The 18981-nt window shown below is 40.3% G+C and overlaps 1 protein-coding gene across 15 annotated transcripts in view; it reads left to right on the forward strand.

Annotated features, from left to right (window-relative positions):
• cacna1g (calcium channel, voltage-dependent, T type, alpha 1G subunit) overlaps positions 1-18981 on the forward strand; it is a 261264-nt gene that overhangs the window by 221267 nt on the left and 21016 nt on the right. For 8 of the 15 annotated variants that reach the window (XM_044102108.1, XM_044102109.1, XM_044102097.1 and 5 more), the window contains 4 exons: positions 335-385; positions 12861-13012; positions 14471-14580; positions 15855-15988. In XM_044102108.1, coding sequence (XP_043958043.1) covers positions 335-385; positions 12861-13012; positions 14471-14580; positions 15855-15988 — 447 coding nt within the window. The remainder of the gene's footprint in view (positions 1-334; positions 386-12860; positions 13013-14470; positions 14581-15854; positions 15989-18981) is intronic. The other 7 variants (XM_044102099.1, XM_044102101.1, XM_044102111.1 and 4 more) reach the window with 3 other exon arrangements.

Genomic DNA, 18981 nt, shown 5'->3' on the forward strand with positions numbered 1-18981 from the left:
TTACGCCTGCCCATATACAACCGTGGTGAAAAATGGTTTCTGAGCAGTGTATCAACGCAGAAAGCCAAGGTTACCTGCAAATGTCGATGAGTTACCGGGGTAACTCGACCGGACGTTGGGTGTACAGTATATACTGGACTCAGAATCACTGGAAAGACCTAACACAGGCACATAAACCAGCTAAAATCTTTCATCGCTTCCTTCTAACCTTACTCCATCCCACTTTCCCTCTTTCTCTCTCTTTAACTCTCTTTCTCTCTCGTTTCGAACACTCAGTCCATCCTTCCTTCCTTGCTTTCTTCAGCCTCTGACTAACACAGTCTCATTCCTCTAGATTTATTGGTTCCAGGGGTGAGTTGGGCCCTCTCTGACGGCACACTGAAAGGTACAGAGTTTCCAGCATGTTGTATGTGTCCCTTTGAACACCCTACCCCCCCTGCTGCCACCGACCACGACCACCCACCATGGTGGCTAGGGTTCTAATTTCAGTGATCATGGGAGGTAGGGCCCCATCCTGCGTCGCCGCCCCCCTGCCTCTCTACCATCAGCCTTCAATCCGCTGGACATACTGTTACCTGTTTTCTCTGTCGTGGCTTTGTCTTTCACAGCTGCTCCACTCTTGCCTGCGATCCATCCACTGTCCACAGCACCACCTCGCTGCTTCTCCACCGTAACGAACGAACGAAGACCTTAGCTAATCTGATCCAGCCTAAGATGGGCTGGGATGAGACAGGGAGAGTTTGGTAATGGGAACAACTAGAGGAGCTTTGACTTTAAGAATTGATTGACCTCTTATATTTTAAATATGAGCTGTGCTTTGAGAGATTTTCTTTGCGTAGAAGCAGCAACAATGATTTTGTACCGCACGGGAACTTGTACACTCACAATTTGTAGTCGGGAAACATGGCCATGTTTGTTCTAAAGTAAGTTCTTTGCTTTTGAATGCATTGTCAGTCATTGAGGGTTCTGGTGTATAGCTCCCTTATTTGAGCACCAATTGTCGCAGCATCAAAGCAAATGTCTTTTCAAATGTGCGCAACTTCAGAAATCGATACGTTACATCTCTGTGGCCAGTTGTGTTTCACCGTTATCCGTCTTCCTTCTGAGAGGAACTGATTTTTAGAACAATGTTACTTCCGAATTAAATGTGTTGCAGTTGCATGAATGATTGGGAGTTGCTTATTGTTTTATCAGGATGGCAACGATTGTCATCACTTGTCACCCAGCAACTACTTTTCAGAATTTTACACAACCTGTAATGTGACTTATTCATTACTAGAGGCTTGTACAGGAATACACTGACATCTCTCAAACGTTTTGAAGTAAAAAACAACTTTTTACTGTAATTTCCACTGTTTTATATGCACAGCAGCCATGTTGGATTTTGAGATTGAGGGACAAAGTTGACTTTTAAGCAGAAAATTGGATGCAAAGGGAACCATTAGTACTAAGATACTCACAGTATCTTGCATTAGTTTAACAGTCCAGTGAACTGGAGTTAATTGGCCAGTTTGACTAAAAAAAATAACATAACTATATGTATATTGGTTATTTATTATTTTTTAACTAGAATGGCTGAATGTAACTGAACACAATTCCTTTTTCATTCGACTTCATAATTACCCACTACTCTGTAGTTCTTTTCTCTAGCTACGTTTAGCCTTGCTCATCACAATTTAGCTTCATTTAGCATGACTTTGTATATCTTTAATTTATCTTCCATAAACTTACCTTTAAACAATCTTAGCTCAGTTTATAAGGAAGCTAATTAGCATATATTATCACTCCCATCTTGATATCTTGCTAACAAGCAGCCAGTTGCTAGCTAATTATATGTTTGAGCTTAATTTAGCCTAAAATATTTCAGTCCGGTTTCCCTTTGGCCAAAATAATGTCTGAGATTGGTTTATAAACTAAGATAATTACCTTAAGTTGACTTGTCCTTCTAAGCTACTAGATTCTCTTCTTAATCATTAAGTGCTTCTGCAGGATCAATTACGAGAGGCAGACTAGGCGATGTTTCGTATTTGACGGTCTGTAGAAGAACACAAAACATTTCTAAATTAAATGCTTAAATCTTAGGGACAAAAGGTTTGATGAAGTCTCTAACTCACCGGTCACACTCTAATTTAATTCAACAAAACATTGAAAAAGCTATAAATTGTACATTGATGGCTGTGACCGTTTTATAAGTAACCTTGCAGCTGTTCAAGTAATTAAAGCAGCTGCTCAGAAGCTACTGTATATACAGTATATGTAAATCAATTCATTATGATCGCCTTGAGGTGGACAGGCTAAGTTATTATCTGTGTTATGGTTCTCATTTTTGCCCCTGAGCAGCGTTTTGCAACAGTCACTGGTTGGTCTTCCTCAGCACTACCAGAACACACACTTAGCAGCATCATCACAGCCCGTTTCCATAGCAATCCGCTCAAGGTGGTGCTATGATAGATGGAGTCCGCAGACAAGTATCTCCAATAATAACAATCCTATCAATAGCTCAGCGTTATGAATGGTTTGTGGTAGCGCGCTGACGGCGTTGTGTCTATGAGAGCGCGAGTGTGTGTGCGTGTTTAAGCAGGCACACATTCTTGGAAAGGAAGTTTGACCGCTAGTTCAAACGCCGGCGTGTGTGTGTGTGTGTGTGTGTGTGAGCATGTCAGAAAGCAGATGGCTGCAGAACAGGTCGTAAAATATGCAGGAGCAGCCAGCCTCGTCCTCTGATCCTCGCTCCATCTCCGTCTAGATTTCTGTCTGAGAGGCAGACCGCCGCAGCCATCTGATTCTTAAACGCAACATTTAGCCTCAGGGGAGAGCTGCTTTGTTGGATTCTAACACTTTGTTTTGTTGTTTTTTTACCCACGTGTAATTATAAAAGTGACGACACACCAAACACAGCGCCCACGCAGCCTGTTACTTGCGAGGTTGTGTTTGGGGTCTGGACTCGAACACAACCCCGTTGTGTGCGAGCTGTTACCCGCACTCCCAGAATAACGCTTCAGTGCGTGTGAGTGTGTGGGTGCACATGTGTCCTGGCTGTGAATGCAGTGTGTTTTTTGGGTCTGGACTCTTATCTTTAGTTCGCACTGTGCTTGGAGCAGCAGTTTGTGGAGCACGGAAGGCAGGAGAAGAACAAAAGGGACGAGGATGGTGTAGGAAGTGCATTTATTTGGATTCATCACAGAGGAACGAGGGACTACACAAACAGACATGGGAACTGTGACTAAAGAAGGCAGCAGTGACCCAAAGCAAACATTACCTAATCTCACTTTACGTCACACGAATGGTTAAGATGTCTAGAGCTAAAGCTGAAACGTAGCTGTCTGATTAGTTTGGCTAATCCTGCAAAGAGCAGGAAAATTTTATCCCCAGATGATCTGTAAATACACTCGAGAAGGTTCTCTTGTGGAAAAGTGATGTACCCGGTCTTGACGCAGCAGAACACTGAGCTCCACACCACTGATCTCAGTGTAGATGCTCAATTCAAATGGGAAGTGCATCAAAAGTGAAACACACACCTCAAAGATTTGACAGGAATCCCCTACATTTCCTCACATGTAGATAATTGTCTTTAAGTACAGACCGTGTTATAATATAGGAAGCAGTGTGATAGCAACTTAAGTTCACCTCTATTTATCTTTTCTTAGCTTGCATTAGCTGTGCTCTAACTTATGTTTCATCATCTTCCTAAAATAATGGCTTGCATCCTGTTTTACCAAAATTTATTTTACAACAAAAAAAACAAACAAACAAAAAAACAACAACATCACCAGCTCTCTCTTTTCAAAAGATGTTTCAGGGAGAAAAAAAGAAAACACTTTTAGCAAAAAATGACTGTCCATTTTTTTTAAGCTGACAATTTGCTTATCTTAACTAGTTTAGCTTAATTTTGCATATTTTATCTTCCATTTGTCTTTGCTTATCTCGATGCTAATTTTTTTACTTTTCTTTTTTTAATTTAGACTTTCTCATAATCTTTTAAAGTGCAACTGAGTAATATTTCCTAAGAGCTGCTAGACCATTCGGCGTCTAGAACTTGACAATTCACAATTAGTTCAAATTGCTATACTTGATGAAAATGAAACACACGACCAAGCAGAAAAGAAACACTGTGTGATAGCACCGAAATAAACAGAATGAAAAAGTTGCAGTCCAGACTAGGATTAATCTATCTCCACTTATTATTTTATAATAATGCACATCATTGGGTTGCTGCACCTCTGCAACAAGAGTTGGTCAATTGTTGGTTTCCCCTAGCACCACTAAAACACACACGCTGCAGTCCAAAATGTTAGCATCAGTACGTGCGAAATGGCTCGACAGTCCATTAACGGCTTCACTTCGTCTATTAGCCTGCACACATAAGGAGAAACGCAAGGCAGCCGATGCTAATCCCTCGCTCTAACTGGGTCAGAGCTAACAGAGATGAATCTCGCGGACGTTTCTCATTGCCCCTCTTTCTTTCTTCTATTCCTCTGTCGCCGAACTGTAATTAATAACAGATGTCCTTTGGGGAGAAGATGAATAAATGAGGAGGGGGATGGGAGGTGGGCGCTGGTACAGAGGCAAGAAAACCTCAGATCAGAGTGGAACACGGTGAGACGGGGACATACCTCAGCATGTCGCCTCTGAAATTAGCAACCCAGGCATGTAAACAGTGGATGGCACAAGGTGTAGGTAGGCGCACTAAGTGGAGTGTTAAATGTGACAAAACCTAGTAAAAGCTATCAGCAATTAAACGCTGCGTAAGCGCAACTGTTTTAGGTTTGTGTTAGTTGAAGTAGGTCAAGTTCGCCTTTCCCTTAAACAGACAAACTTCATCTTCAGTTGTCGTGCTGCCATCATATCCTGTCATGTGTACTTGTCAGTTGAGCCTGATTTGCTTGTCAAACTGTTTATGAAAGAGACCATCAACTGATGGCGAAATCCAAAGTAGCGTAATGGCAGATTGATAAAAAATACTCAGCATTGTCAAGGTTTTAAAGCAATTTGTGCTTTACAGCTGAATAATTTAGCTTGACGTGTGTGGTGGGAAGAGACAATGCACTGACAACATCTTGAATTAATGTTTCATGTTGAAACATGTCTCCATTAATATTTCAGTGGCTGTCTAAAGAAAAAAAAAAGACACCTTAACAAAAGCAGCCCTAATGTGTAGGGTTGCTGTTACTGAACTGAATGCACTGTATTAAATTCACTACTGTCTCGTGTTTTTACTTGTCACTTGAAGATTAGTGGAAAAACTGAGAGAGTGATAGAAATGTCTCCACTGCTGTCATTTGAACAGAAAAGATGTTGTGAAAAAGGAAGTGGGACAAACACACAGCCTTGAGGTACACCGCCAATAATTTAATGAAATGATGTTCGACTTGGAATAGTTTCATAAAAATACTTTTCTTTTCACAATTCCAATGTAAAAGTTTTTTTTACTGCCTTTTTAAAATTCACAAATTCTACTCTTTAACTTTGACACAATTACATATGACACTATTTTTATTTTTTTTTAACCAGCATTAGTTAGCTGAAAAGTGTTAATGAATATGTTTTAGTTATTACTTTTACTCCCCATTTCGTTTCTCTTTTGGGGGGGGGAAAGATTTAATCAAGTATATGGACAGCGAGTTCTTCCTAAATTAAATTTAAATATAATAAATTTGTGGCTTGATAACGTCATTAATTTCCCCTCTACCACACCCAAAAATCATCGTATTGGATTATACAATGTAACATAGGTTAGTATTTATAATTTTAGTAAAAAAAATTTAATTATAAATAATTATAAAAAATTATAACAGTTTTAAGGAATATCACTATTTTGTAATACTTTAATTTTATTTCCAGTCTTATTAGTCATATTATTTTAATTTTCAAATTTTTTTTAATAATCTGTATTTTTTCAAATTAATTGTCACGTTTTAGTTCTGTAAAAAATAATAAAAATAATTTTCCATAATCTTTTAGTATCTTTTTTTTTTTTTTATTACTGTGTTTTTTTTCAGTCATGCATTGATTTACAGTCAGCTTCTCTCCTGCTCAACATCGAGACCCAAGCAGTGGTTTGCATATAACTTCAGCAAATACATCTTTGGCTTGAACTCGCTTTAGTTTTCAACCTTTTTGGAAACCGTTTCTGTGATTCTGTGAAGCTTTTGTACGTCTTCTGGTGTGTTTGCTGCAACAGGAGAACCTTTTGTTGCGATTTAAGGGGAGGTAGCTATAACCCCAGATTAAATCATGCTAGGTAAGTCTTGATTTGTGTTCACAGACTTAATTTAGTGTGCCAGAAAGTTGCATTATGACATTCTCACTGTGCAACAACCTTTGCATAAAAGTACAACAGTCTTATGTCATCATAGTATTTAAAACAAAATGTAAAACATTTTAAAACATATTGTAAAACAAAAATGTATAGCATGAGCTAATTTCCATTCGGATGCAACAGTACAGCTGATTTTTCAGTTAAAACTGATTTCACCGTTCATTTATGTCAATATGAATGTATGGACTTTAGCCAAAAATATAATATACCGGTAAGCACTTGATAAATTTGGTAGTCAGGTATCCTTCACAAAGAATCTCATTCCCTTTAGCTGTTCCGATCCTCAGAGCCTGAAACCTAATAGCTTTTGTTTAGAGAAAAATGTAGCAACCCTTGTTCATCCATCTGACCAGCAGTGTTCAGCAACAGGTAGGAGAAGGCTTTCTATGGCATTTCAGAAAGGTTTTTAGTCGTTTTCAAACTGTATACTTTTAAAAACCGTGGTATACCGGTAACCGTCCTACAGTATGTCTAGTAAGTCCTCTTGTAGAAGTGTAATAGATTATATATTTGTCTCTTTAGGAAATGTCTTCCTGGATTTAGAGTGATAAAGGTCAGTCTGTGGGTAAAAATCAAAAAATCTAATAAAAATGGACTGAGGTAAAGTAAGAAAGGCACAGACACTCATTCTGCGGTTTACCAGCTTCCCATCGGTCTGTATCTTGTTGCGCTGTTTTTCTCGTTACTCCGCCCTGCCATCCACTCTATCCAATCACTTGCTTTCACTCATTTCAATGAGTCCATCCAGCTCAAGTATGACTCAGAAAGGTGTGTCAGTCTGCCATGTGTGTGCGGGTGTGTGTGTGTGTGTGTGTGGGGGTGTTCATGTGCGTTGAGAAGTGCCGACAAGAGACTGTGTTTTCACACCCTGTCATTTTGAACGATGTCACGTTTTTCTTGTTTCTTCACCTCTTTCCTTCCAGACTCCACAATTTGCTCTGCTCTCTCGTCTTTTGTTTCCGACCCGTTCTCCTCTCTCTTGGATTTTGTTTTTAAGTGAGACAGCAGAGCAATCTGGAAAATCGGTTAAATAATTGTTTGGGTTGTCTTTGTTTTTTGTTTGTCTTTTGCTTCCAGTAAATGTTTCCGTTGACAGTTGTCTTTTTCGTTTAGACTCAGTGTTTGCTGGATTTCAGAATTGGACATCGTTTCCTTGACAATGAAGGTCAAAGCACATTCCCTGGCAGACACTGAGTTTTGAGATTTGATATTGAGCCATTCGTTACAAAGGACGGGAGCATAAAAGCAGCCGTCGCATTAAACCAAAAGGATGCCTTGCAATTACGGGAAATCATTGTTGTTTAGCTCTTTTTTTTGTTTGGGTATCTAAGCACTATAAGATGCACTGGTGCTGCTTTTATCTCCGTTGCCCTTCTCAAATCTTTTCATCCATTTCACTTGTCATCCAAGCTCTGAATATTACGTTCCTGTCAATCCCTATCCCTCATTCATTTTCCGGATCCCCCATTAATCCACACTTCCTAATTCATGAAAATGTGATCGGACAACCAGACCCAACCAACACCTTCAGCCACTTTTAGAGGCGCTCCATCTAAGCAGCAGCCATTTTACCCAATGAATCATCCATTGGGATTGAGATTCATTGTAAGGTCCTCGTTTCGACCGAGTGGCCAACTCAACCTCCTTTCCACTTCACAGCTTATTCTAGACACCTTTTGCACAGTCACAGCAGTAGCTCTGGTTCCAGACCCATTTCCAACATACTCAGTCCAAGCCAATGTGCTCTCACTCACACGATCATGGTACACTCATAGTGCTGTGGTGTGCTTACTCATCGGTCCAACAACCAATGAGGAGCCTTACAGTGTCTGTATTTCCCAAAAAGAAAAACGACCGCCTCGGAAATGTATGCTATTATGTTTTTGAGAGTGGCCATGTGCAAAAGCGACCTGCACGCCTAATCCTCGGCTCCCCATGAAGGGAAGCATTGACGATAAATGTGGGGAAATGTGTTGAGGAGTTGTGGCTGTTCGGGTTGTTTTTGGACAACCTTCATTGTTTCTCTGTTTCCTCTAACTGTTCTTCCTTGCTATTTGACAGACCTTTCAACACATTACGATAAAGAGGGTTTTAGATTGTGGTCAAAATAGAGCAAATCTAAATTTGTAGATCGATGGAACAGGTCTGCTTGACGTTCCAGTTGAACTACAGATGAGTCATGGTGAAATCTCATGACAAACTGGATGTTGTGACATTTCCAGTATTTCCAGTTGCAGAGACTAGAAGAACTAGTCTTTTTAACTAGACTAGTTAAATGTCTAGTTAAAGTGTTTGTTACCAATCACAGACCTAAAGGCTGGTTTGGTGCAGACACCACTAGAGTGACCATCTCTACCACTGGTAGAGATGGTCACTCTAGTGGTAGACCATCTACCACTGATAGTAATATAAAAAGAAATATTACTTTTTATTACTATTAAAAAGTAATAGCTGAATTACTTTTTAGCTACTGTACATTTTTGCAGTACAGTTAACAAACACAGTTGGATCTCAAACTCCTTTCAATGGTTGTCCTGGATGGTCTGTCAAATATTCTTTTACTTTGTGTCAAATTTAAAAATTAAAATACAGGGAGCTGGTGCGACAATCGCAGAGAGGTTAACCCTGACCTCTTTGTGCGTTTGCACTTATTTCCCTTTGTTTCCGAAATTATTTCCAACTTTTGAGAGAAAGCTTCACCGGCCACATCAGTGAAGGAACTGAGCGAGTAGAAGGGGCAAAAGTGGGAGCAGGAAGTCTAAATCTTCCTATAAACTTTCCCAATGTACTTTTAAAAAAGACTTTCTACTTGTGGAAGAGGACAGACCAGTGAAAGTGAAAGCAGTAGAGGTTTGGTTCTGAAACCTTGACCTCGCCTCTCTTTCTTCACTCACTCTCGAGTCTAGTTAAGATGTTGGAAAAAACCCAAAACTTTCTTCTCTCACATCCCCCTGTTTCTTGTTTGGTCTCGTCCTCTCTGCTCTGTTCATAATACGGGGTCAGGACTGAACGACTTCCCATTTTCTTCATCACACAATTAGGATTGAAGACAACTATGACTCTGGCCTTCCCAATCCCATAATAAACACTTTTCCCTGCCGTAGAGCAATGTAATTGGGGCAGTTGCAGGGTAAAACATAACTCCGTCTTGTGCAGCAGTTAGATGCATGAGAAGCGAAACAGTTGCATCTGTCTCTGTCTGCCGTAGCTCGCCTCGCACCTGCAGACAGTAAGTAGAGCAGAGTAAGAGTAATGCCCGTAGTTCAGGAGATGATGAAGAATCTTGTGAATACAAACTCCCAGTGAAAGAGCCACGCTGTTGCATCCAGCAACAGTTCCACCCACCTGCTCAGATTTAAAGCCGCTCCCGCAGACGTTTCCAAGACGCCCTAAATCTCCTCGGTCTGCCCAGCGGCCATGTTGTGTCACGTCTAAAATTATAGGCCTGTTTATAGAGAGCATCTGACAAGATGAGAAAGTGTTGGTGTCGCGCTCAAATCAGGTTCGGAGGTGCGGAGGAGCATAGCATTTGACAAAGTATGTCAGCAAGCTGAGGTGCCTTTTATTTTAGGAGTCTGAGCACACCGGAGGCCATATTGTTTTCCCTGATTCTGGCACGCACATCTCCGCAGGTGTTCAGCGACGGGCGAACTCCACAGCCGGCCGCCCAGCGGTTCGCCCCACATGACTGGTATTCAGGTGGATCTCCCCTGTCGTCAATATCGATAATTACCAGCAAGGACAGAAATAGCTGTCAGCAGCCGTGACCTGAAAACCAGAATTTTAAATAATTAAGTTGACGGCACTCAGAGGAGGTAAAACTCCGGCCCTATAAGGTCAACATCTCTCCATCATTTATTTTAAAAATATCCATGGAAATAAAACATCACAAATTGATTCACTTGGTTACTGACATTCACATTCATGTTTTTTTTTCTTTCTGAAATCTAATGTAACATGTAAATGGTAACAGGAATCTCTCAGTGGTTTTACTTTCTCCATGTCAGTAACAATCAAAACCTTTTCCCCTGAACATTTAGATTGAAAGCTTTCAAACATTTACTACGGTATGATCATTCCTCTTTAAATTATTTAACTGACAAAAAGGCTACTCTGCTCATCTAATATTTGGCCCCTAAAGACTCTTCTTGAACAAGTCTTAACACCTTTCAGGCAAAATTGAGTTCTAAATTATTCACACCCCTGGCAGATTTAAAATTGCATTCACTCAACCAAGGAGTCTGTCTCTGGTCCGAAAAGAGAACAAACAGTAAAGCAACATAAAAGAAGTACTAGACTTGAAATAATGTGCTGTAAGAAATTATTTAGAACCTTTTCTGTAGTCAATAGTGAAGTCTTTATTGGCATTGTAGCAACAAAAGCTCCTGTCATTTTCACAGTTTGTCTTTGATTAGCTCAAAGTTTACAAAGTTGCAAGAGCTGCTTGAGCTTCTTGCCATCATCCTGATCTTTAACTCTGTCCACAGATTCTCTGTTTGACCGAAGTCAAGACTCTGGTTAGGTCACTTAAAAATGATCATATTACTTTCACTCAGACAAAACATGTAGGTCAAATGAGAAAAAAAAAACACAAACAAACTTTAACCCAAAATCTACATGGATATGCAAAATGTTGGTCAAAGCTGTATATTAGCTTGCTAGCCAGCCGACTGTAAATTTGGTGGCCTCTTATTTACTACTTACTACTAGCTGACCAGGCTATTTTAAGCTTATTGTTTTAGTTTGCTAGCCTACTGTTAGCCTGTGTGCTTTCTACTAACAAGTATTAGTTTTGTAGCCTCTTAGTTTGTAGGTCTAATATGAGCCTTTTAGCCCTTTAATCGTCTTTTAGGTAATTACCGTAAGTTATTGCTAGCTGTTTTGCTTGCCATATAATTTATTTGTTTGGTTTCTAGTATCTTGTTAGCTTACTGTTAACTTATTAAAATATTGTTAGACTTTTAGCTTACTTTTAGTCTCTTAGCCTTTGTTTGTTTGCTAACTAATAGCTCCTTAGCTCAGTATTAATTGATCAAAATTCAAATTAGCTTGGTCATCTGCTATTGTTTTGATAGTCTACTGACTTGTTAGCCTGGCATTTGCTTTTTAAAATACTATTAGAATACCAGTTGCTTGTGCAGCCAACTTACTATTACCTTGCTAGCATGCTATTAGATTACTAGTTTTTATTAGCTAACCGTTCACGCTAAAAAAAAAGGTCTATTATTGATGCTTCATGACAAAAAAACTAATTAAAACATTAAATTAAACATGAATGTAGTTAACTTAGCTTACATTACATTATTGTATTTTTCTCCTCAGTATGTTTTTATTAGATTGTTAGAACTTTTCAAAATAACAGCTCGAGAATCTTAATTTCTTTAGCTAAAGCACTTAATAACCGGTAAAAAGAAAAACACCAACTATTCCTATGAGAAAATCTTCCCTGCCCCAGTTTTGTCCAAACTTAGTAGGTGTGACTGTTTCTCACTAAAGAAAACTTCCTATTGAGAACATCAGATTTGGAGCGCAGGCTGGAAGGCCGTGTTGGTTCTTTCTAAAGATCCTGCTAAGTAAGCCTTTCTGTCTCATTAGCTGATTATTACTTGGACTCCACTAAGTCTAAGGAACTTACTGGAGTTCCTTGGACTGGATGGGGAACCCTCTAGGTGCGCACCATGAACCACACACACACACACACACACCTGGGAATCATCTCAAACCTACACAGCTGCCGCCACAGTAACTGGACAGACGGGCAGCACTCCAAAGATCCAAAGGACTTCTGTCTTTTAATCACCCGGTTCGATTATATCCCATTCTTTAAATTCCCGCACTGGCGTGATCTCTCCTTCACTGATGTTGGCAATAAGGTGATGGATGACATAAGCTTCCTCTTTCTTCCTCATCCTCGCTCTAAACCCATCTGTCCTTCCAGTCTGGACTGAAGGAATAAAGGAGAGACGGAGTGATGGATGAGTTTGGGAAACTACCTTCCTGCTCTATTAAGTTCTCCACCTGAGAGAGGTGGATGAGATAAGGAAAGACAGATCATGAACGGTTCCAGAGGGGGAAAAAAAGGGAGATCTCCTGAATAAAGTTTCACTGAGCAGTTCATCCGTCATCGCATTCAAAGAAAGTTTCACTGTTGCTCAAAGGAGAGCAGCGTTCACTTCATCCGTCATAACTGCACAGGGCTTAACAGGAAGTCTCCCTTTGTCTCTGTCCGTTATCTGGTCTGTCTTTCTGCTGTACAGTCTCTCACTTCTCCTCGCACACTGTTGTACTGTCAGTTTGAATCAACCATTAAACTCTCACTAATCCCTCCCTTTTTTTATTTGATTTTTTTCCAAGATGATTCGTTGGCTTTTTTCCCCCCCCCTCAGCACTGCAGGCCTACTGTACGCTGTCCCTGCCTATTATTGTCCCTGCTCACTTTTTGACCACTGCCTCCCCTTCCTCCTTTTCCCGCTACCCTCCTCCTCCTCCTGATTACCCCTTGCCTTACTCTTCCCCCCCCCACTCCACCCACTTCCAACAGAAGCTCAGAGTAAGCCCTACTACTCCGATTACTCCCCCACTCGGCTGCTCATCCACAAGATGTGCACCAGCCACTACCTGGACCTCTTCATCACCATCGTCATAGGGCTCAACGTTATCACCATGTCCATGGAGCACTACGAGCAGCCACAGGTCAGCCAACAAACATCCCCTGTACACGTTGACACCAATGCTCAGTTGATTTTGCAGAAATCTTCAAACCTTGTCAAACTTGCCTTGAAACTCAAGATTTTATTTTAGAAGACCCAAAAAGTCTACCATGTTTTTGCATCTGGGACTTTTTTTGCCTCCTAAATGAAATTCTCTGCATCCAGTTGTCTTAGTAGCTAAAAACAGGGTAAATGTAAAGGAAATCCAGCAAGACAACAATTTCATGCATACAGTGGAAAGGCTTAGATGAAACCAGGTCATGATGTTATAACGGCCTAGCAAAGTCCGGACAAAATTCCAATTGAGAATTTGTGGCAAAACTTGAAATTAGATTAACAAGACCCACTTAATCCTGTCTGACAGAGCTTGAACTATTTTTTTCATAGACAGACAGTAGGTTTCACTTATTGAGGGGTATCAGATAAAAGAGGTTCCAGTTTTCACCTGTGTTGAAAATAATTGAAACGTATTGTTGCGACGAAGCGTTCGAAGATGACGATTGCTTTTGCGACTCACTTTGACAGACATTCTTATCAGTTTTTATAGTGCTCCTAATCTATTATTGTTTTGGAATGTTTCCTTTTTGAGTTCAGTTTTCTAAAACGATTTAATTGAGGTGGGGGTTGGGGGGGAAGGTAGGAGAGGGTTGCAACTTCCTGGAAAAAAAAAAACAACCTTTGGAGAACTATAAAAGTTTAGTCGAAACAATAAAACGAGCATTACGGGCAGTTCAATAAAAATGGAGAAAAACAATAAAAACTGCAAAAATATGACTGACTTTATGATCCACTGATCTTTTAACAGTGTGTGTTTTAAATATTCTCTTTAAATGCAAATGGCAGTAAATATTATCAGGCATTGCTAGCGCTACAAGGAAAGCAAAAAAAAAAGAACATTACCTACAGAATTGCCAAAGGAAAAGCCACAATACCTTCTCAGAACTATAAAAGCAAGGTCAAGACAAAAAGTTAAAATCTTACTGCTTAACCAGTTGAAGACGTAAAATAATAAATTAGAAGTAGATGGTGAGATAAAGAGATGTTTTACAAACTGGACCTTGCTGTTCGGGGATAATTTTCCACCCTGGAGGGTTTAGTCAAATCCCCGCTGACCAGCAGTGCTCTCTTCATATCTCTGCAAAAGGTCAGTTTTTACATGCAGATGGAAACGGTGAATTCTCTCACAGGCAAAAGATGAACACTTTGATTTTTATGCCCTTTTCACTGAAACTGAGGGAGGAGAACTTGAGTGATCAATAATGGTAAGGTCTATTGAAGAGAAAAAAAGATGAAGTCTAGCTGACATTATTTTAAAACATTTCTACAATGTTGTTAGTACCGTATCATTGTGATTTTGCGAAACCCATTGCTCTGTTTAACTAAAAATATAGCATGAGGTCTTCTTCTGCCTTATATGAACTTTTTCTGATGTCCTTTATAGGAGCTTGACAACGCGTTGAAGATCTGCAACTACATCTTCACCCTCATCTTTGTTTTGGAGTCCGTCTTCAAGCTGGTGGCCTTTGGATTTCGGCGCTTCTTCAAGGACAAGTCAGTATTCCAACCATGACCACGCTTCCTAAGTGATGTTATTTTCAACCATCGATATCCGATTCGACGTGTGCGTCTAATGAAGTGCTTACTGGCGGTGCCGTTGTTTTAAGCGCTGACTCATGTGGGAAAACTTGAACCCGTGTTCAGGGAGCTCAAGCGAACTCTTTATAAGCTACATCGGTAAATGTCTGTGTGAATACAAAAGGCCTCGTTAAACGGCCATAAAGCACAACCGCTTCAGATGATATCATAGTTTTAAAATTCCTGGCTTCCTTTTGTAAACCACACAGTAATGCACCAGAACGATCCCAACGGCGCACAGGCTCTCCAGCACACGTTAGCATAAATACGCACCCGAAACGCACGCGCAGGTCGTTTGTTTGAACCAGAGCTACAGCCACCCAGGACTTCACGATGCCCACTGGCTTTGTCAAGGTTAGAACCTTATCCTGTTTGACTTTGGCAGGAGTTTAGCTAAACATCTCAACACTACAATTCATTCTTATTCCTACGCAAAATAACCCACAGCTGTAACTGAGAGTTGTACAATTTTAAACCCATTTTTTATGTTGATTCTATATTTTCCTGTGGTATTCTGATGGACTGAGTAGAAACACTGAAAATGCTACTCAACTACCTGCTTCTTTCTTATCTACACAGTACTGGTCTTTCAGTGTGTCCTTTGGACCTTTTGACCTGAAAGTGGATAATTAAAGATGGAGTCAGTTTGTTACTGCCAGCCTAAATCTATTTCACAAGCTGTTTTAACATTTATTTTTATAGCATAAAGGATGTGGTCTCCAACTTAGCTAGACATGTTTTTTTGACTAATTTAAAATATTTCATTAGAGATGTAATTTAGGAAAATTGTACGCTAATGCAGCACTGACTTAATGGTATTGTTCAATCACATGCCAAGCTATGCAAATGTTCTGTCAGCCATGACAAAGACTTGCCTCTTAAAGGTAACATAACAACAGTTTGAGCAGACCAGGCAAAAACAGTAAGAGAAACCCATTTGCTACAGTAATCTGGACAGATTTTTACTCCCTTTTCCTGGAAGTCAATTTGAAGGTTGAGTTTCCAGACTCAGTCTGACTCGATTCCAACTCTCAGGTTGCCACTTCAGTCCTGATGGCGATGACTCAGAAAGAGGTGTGGTAGTTCTCCTGTACCTCTTTGCAGGGAGTCATATTTGTCAAAGGCTTTAGCGAAAAGAAGTGATGCACAGCAAGTCGGCAATGGTGACTGATGAGTGTGTGTGTGTGTAGGTGGAACCAGCTGGATCTCGCCATTGTTCTGCTGTCCATCATGGGCATCACTCTGGAGGAGATTGAGGTCAACGCTTCGCTGCCCATCAACCCAACCATTATCCGCATCATGAGAGTGCTGAGGATAGCTAGAGGTACGATCTCCCTCCCTCCTGGTTATTTCTGCCTTCTTCCTTGATGCTCTGCTAGATACGTCCGTGCAGCTGCTTCGTACATGCCGCTTTGCCTTTTAAGGATCCTTGTAAAACAGACACATCTCTGGGACTCCCCTATCTGTCATTTTCGCATGGCAGGTCCCAGCAGGGCTCGGGTTGAGGGCGAGCCGACCAGATGGCACAGGGAGACTCACTCGGCAGACAAACAAAGCACCAGCAAGGTCTTAATCTGCAATGAGTGCGGTTATGGTAGACAGAGAAATAAAGACCGGCATAGGGAGGAATATAGGGAATGATGAATAACGTCTGACCTGGAGATCCATCACCGGGAGATGGGATGAAGTCATGAAGAGGAGCAGTTTCTGTCAGAGCAAAAGAGATTGAGATGAAGTTAATGGTGAGGAGAAAAGGGATGGAGGGTTGGTAGAAGAAGCCATGGAAGACAAACAGGAAAGGTGATTTGGTAGAGGAGAAAACAAGCCAGGAAAATTCGAGAGTACCAATTTACTTAGGTCCAATATGTGTTCGGTTAATGATGTAAATGAGGGCTTGTTTGGAAAAAATCAGGAGGAGGAAAGGCTGCAGGACAGAAATGAGTGAAACTCTTGCTTTAAAACTTTACAACAGTCCATCTGCCTGCATTCGTTAAATACAGTGGAGTGAAGCGGAGGTAAGGGACCAACAACCGCCTGCAAATTGCTGGAATCCAGAAATACTTACAGGTACCTCCGAAAATGGTTAGAACTGCCTATTTTAATAGCTTAAACGTCAAATGTACTTTTCATACCCGTAGCAGAAACTGTCTTAGCGTGACTACAGACGCAAACATCCACAGTCTTCCTTATCTCCGCTCTTATGATGATTGGTTGACCCTCCTGGATTGGTTGCTTTGCAAGTATCGACCAAAAGTGTGTCAACTAGCATTGCACCTAGGTGTTTCAATTTCTTTTGAATATTTTTGATGTACTGTATGAAAGTTAGTGACATTCCACAAATAAGCAGGCATCAACTCTGTAAACAAAACCACACTCCACCTTCCTCTCTGCACTCTTATAACTTTGACAGGTTTGTTTTCTGTTTTTTGTTCCAGGTTTCTCTTCTGTACTGCTATTGTCCACCCCCAAAACAGAGAACCCAATACAGAGTATAGCTAAATATAAGAGATGAAAACTTTAACACCTCTGAAATGAGTCAGAAAACAGATAAAGAGTAGATAAAGTTGGTTTCTGTTAAGAAACAATGTCTGACCAGTTACTGTGTCACAGTTTATTTTTCTACTCAAAATGCTGTCACACCAAACAGTTTAAAACTGACCAGGCTTTCATAACCTGAGCCGTCCTCAGTAATCGACTCCATCTAAACAGATTGAGGGGAAGCTAATGTATGGCTTCCTGTCTTGTTTCAAAATAAGAGACTACAGTGTTTGGAGCTTAAAACACCCACAGTTACCATAAACTGATATTTCCATCATCGCAAAACATGTAAAAAATAGAAGCAGCACAAAATGTTTGGTCAAATTTTTCTGTTGGATTGCTGAGACTCTTTTTTTTTTTTTTTTTTACTTTAGTAGGAGTTTCTAGTATTTTTTATTTTTTCTACAAGGGGTTGTTTTAAACCAGTTTTTGAGCCAGTTTGGATAGCAAAGAAAGATTTTTAAAGCAACTTCTTGACCTTTTCTTTACCTCTTTACCTAAAGAATACCTTCTCTTCTAAAAGAGCCAGTTGTCCAAAACCTGGAGGTGGAAAATCAAAGGCCAAAAAAATAAATAAAATAAAATAGTGGCATGTCTAAAAACACAGAGAAGCAGTTTGCAAAAGTGATATTCTTACAAGAAAGGAGGGGGAGGGGAAGAAACCTGCAGAAAAGACCTTACACATGCATCATTCTTAAGTTGATTCAACTGTAATTCTCTAAAACCTCATTAGAAAAAGTCCCAAAGGGGGGAGGCTGCTTGTCCGGAAGCCATTCCAAAGAAAGAGACGCAGAAAGAAAAGAAGGATGCGAGTCAAATTACACAAGAACTGCACCGAAGATAAGTCTTACAGAGTAATTATCACTGATTAGGACGTTACGATGCAGGATGCGGTAATTAAAGCAACGTGCACAAAGTTTTTCAGACGAGACGTGGAACAGGGAGCGTCTACGGCCGTCTGTAAAATACACTGCAGCCTTTGTCGTGTTTCGGGGGGATGTGTTGCATTAAGTTGGGTCGAAAGGTTTTCCCAAGCTGATAGAATTACAAATACACAAAAGTCCTGCCAGATTGTAAACCACCGTACAAGACTGTTTCAAAAGCATCTGAGTGGCGACATGGGGAGGATCCAACAGGACGATGATGCCAAACAGACCACCAGAGAAATGAAACCGTGTCTTGAAAAGGAAAGAAAAAAAAAAGCAGTGGAAAACTAATAGTAAGAGAGGGTGGACTTGAACCTTTCAGCGAGGAATTGTCTTGGACAACAGAATGAAAGGAAATCAGCATCCAGAGAAAAGGACTCCTGCCTGTTCGCAGCTCAGTATTTGTGGATTCACGTATTTTTCTGTGGATCGTGACAGTAAAATATTCCTGGAAAACCTGCTGAGTCATAGGTTGTTTTTTTAATTTTCTAAAATATTTGAAAGAAAATGCATCTTGACACGCTACTGCAAAGTAGCCAATCCAGGTACACAATTCATTTTCCTTTGTACTGATTGGCTGTCTTAAGGAAGACTGCAGATATTAACCTCTGTGGTTGTGTCAAGACAAGTTCCTCTGTGCATATTAATGTATATTTCATGTTTGAATTATTAAAATAGGCGGTTATAATTGCAGGTTTGAGCTATTGCTGAGTCGCTGTGGTCCATCACTCCTCCAAATACTGGGGGTTCACTGAAAATATTTTTCCAAATGTAGGAGAACTGTTTTTAAAGAGATACTATAAAAGGGAAACTTGCTAGGTAGATGGAATCTCTTAATTCTCATGGACGAGGT

This window comes from Gambusia affinis, linkage group LG20 (assembly GCF_019740435.1).
Source record: "Gambusia affinis linkage group LG20, SWU_Gaff_1.0, whole genome shotgun sequence".
Lineage (NCBI taxonomy): Eukaryota > Metazoa > Chordata > Actinopteri > Cyprinodontiformes > Poeciliidae > Gambusia > Gambusia affinis.